Source organism: Arvicola amphibius, chromosome 12, assembly GCF_903992535.2.
Source record: "Arvicola amphibius chromosome 12, mArvAmp1.2, whole genome shotgun sequence".
In the NCBI taxonomy this organism is placed as follows: Eukaryota; Metazoa; Chordata; class Mammalia; order Rodentia; family Cricetidae; genus Arvicola; species Arvicola amphibius.
Genome location: NC_052058.2, coordinates 160546520 through 160548457, shown reverse-complemented (window position 1 = coordinate 160548457; position 1938 = coordinate 160546520). Strand labels below are relative to the sequence as shown.

Sequence of the window (1938 nt, the reverse complement as noted above, 5' to 3'; positions counted from 1 at the left end):
CGGGATCTTAGGGCTCTTCTTGCCCAAGTAAGAATCTAACGGCCACTTAGAATTAAAATCTGAGATTCTGATGAAAACAACTCTCCACTCCTCTTCATCTCTTGTCTTGAAGTTTCTTGTATTAGATGAATTGTGGTTTGTTTTGTTGTAGTTGCTGTTGTTTTAAATCCCATTTGTCTTCACTTAATATTTCCACATCTTCTCTCCACTCAGGAGATACCCACACAGCAGTCATAACGGAAACGAAGGGTACCTCACAGTCAGTCTGGATGTGCCCCGTCTTCCCCAGACGCCCCTTCCCAGACCCCGTCGGGTCTCCAGAGGTTGGGGTAAACCGCGCGGCTGTAGCCTGCGCTGTAATCATAGGACATCTGATGGGGCGGCGGCAGCGCGCAATCTGGGAAGAAAGGGGGAAAAGAGGCCAAAGCTGGTGTGTCCTCCCCACCTGGAGAGTCCAAGGCGGTGGGGTACAGGAGGCGCACAGGCTCGTTCAAGGTCAGGCCTCCGCGAACGCCAGCCAGAGGAGGCTTCTTGGTCTGAGGACAGCTTGGGGCACTCCACGGCTCAGGATAGAGTAGGTTCCCTACCATCGCTGGTGGCTCAAAGGGGCCCGACTCCAGCTCCAAGGGTCCCCGTAGGACTGTGGCTCCAGCTGGGAACGCGTCCAGAGGCTCCGCTGTCAGCAAGACCCCCGACTCGTTACCAGCGCAGAAGTCCGGCGCCAGCAACTCGAAGAACTCGACGGCCTCCGCCCCTTTCTCTAGGTCACCCAGGCTCACGCCCTGGCCCGAGGGGCCGCAGCCGCAACCACCGCTGCCACTGCCACTCACCCGGGACGGCTCAGTGAAGAAAGACGGGGGCAGGTTGCGGGCGCGCAGAGGAACCTTCCTGGAGCCCGGGGCCGCTGAGCTCCCCGCGGTGGCGGCCCCCTCGCCCGCAGAGCTCGCTGCCCCGAGGCCCGGGACCGGCATGGTCACCCCATCGCTTGCCGGCTCTGCTCCCCCGGGGACTTGGTGCAGAGAATCGAAAAGGGCAGCCAGGCTCCGGCTCTGTAGGGTGGCGGCAGCCGCGGCCTGTGTCGCCTCCCTCCTCGGGGTGGCCTTGCAGTGCGCCGGGCCGGCGACGGTTGGGGGTCCCGGGGCGCCCGGCGGCCGCTTAGCTGGAGCGTCTGGCGCGCTCGGGGATGGCGGTCCCGGAGGCGCGGCGCCCATGAGGCCGCTGCAGCGCTTGATCTGCTTCTGCAGGTACTTGCGGTGGTTCACCTTCCTCTTGGACTTGCCTGGCTTGTCCAGCGCCAGCTTGATGTTGCTGGACGCCGAGTCTATGAAACTGAGCAGGTCACGGGTGGCCTCGCGGACGTCCCCGCCCTCTGATGCCGACAGTAGCGCTCCCGCGGGTGCCCCGCTCTCATCGTCCTCGAAACAGCAGCCCTTGTCCAAACTTCCGAAGGCGCTCACCAGCCCTTCCGCGGAACCTCCGAAACCGAAGGGTATAAAGGGGTGCGAGCTGAGCAACGCTGCCTGCACCGCCATCGCCGCGGTTCCTAAGCCGTCCGCAGCGCGGCCCGTCCGCTTGCGGCCCGCTCCAGTCCAGGCGCGGCGCTATCTGCTCGCTCCGGCCGGGGCTCACGGCTCAACCTCCCGGGGGAGCTCATTAGATCTTGTAAGCCAGAGGCGGAGGGTGGGAGAGCCAGGCGACCGCCCCGGTAGCGGAGGGGAGGGACTTGCTTAGTCAGGCTTAAGGGGTGGGGCAAGGGGGGGTGAACTCAGACTTTTCTTGTTTTCTGAGCTTTCCCAAGCCTTAACCCTTTCTTTGCCCTGTGCCCTGGGGCATTTGTTTTGACTGGCTTCAACCGCCAGGGGTGAGGAGAAAGCCTGTGTTCAAACCCAGCTCAGCCCCTGCAAAAACACACCCTGGCTCCGGACTGGGTGCCTGAGG

The 1938-nt window shown here is 62.9% G+C and overlaps 1 protein-coding gene across 1 annotated transcript; it reads right to left on the bottom strand.

Annotated features, from left to right (window-relative positions):
* Positions 1 to 260: 260 nt before the first annotated feature.
* On the bottom strand, positions 261 to 1532 carry Fam181b (family with sequence similarity 181 member B). Its single transcript, XM_038313378.1, has one exon. It carries the CDS (start codon positions 1530 to 1532, stop codon positions 261 to 263), a length of 1272 nt encoding a protein of 423 aa, XP_038169306.1.
* Between the last annotated feature and the right edge of the window lie 406 nt (positions 1533 to 1938).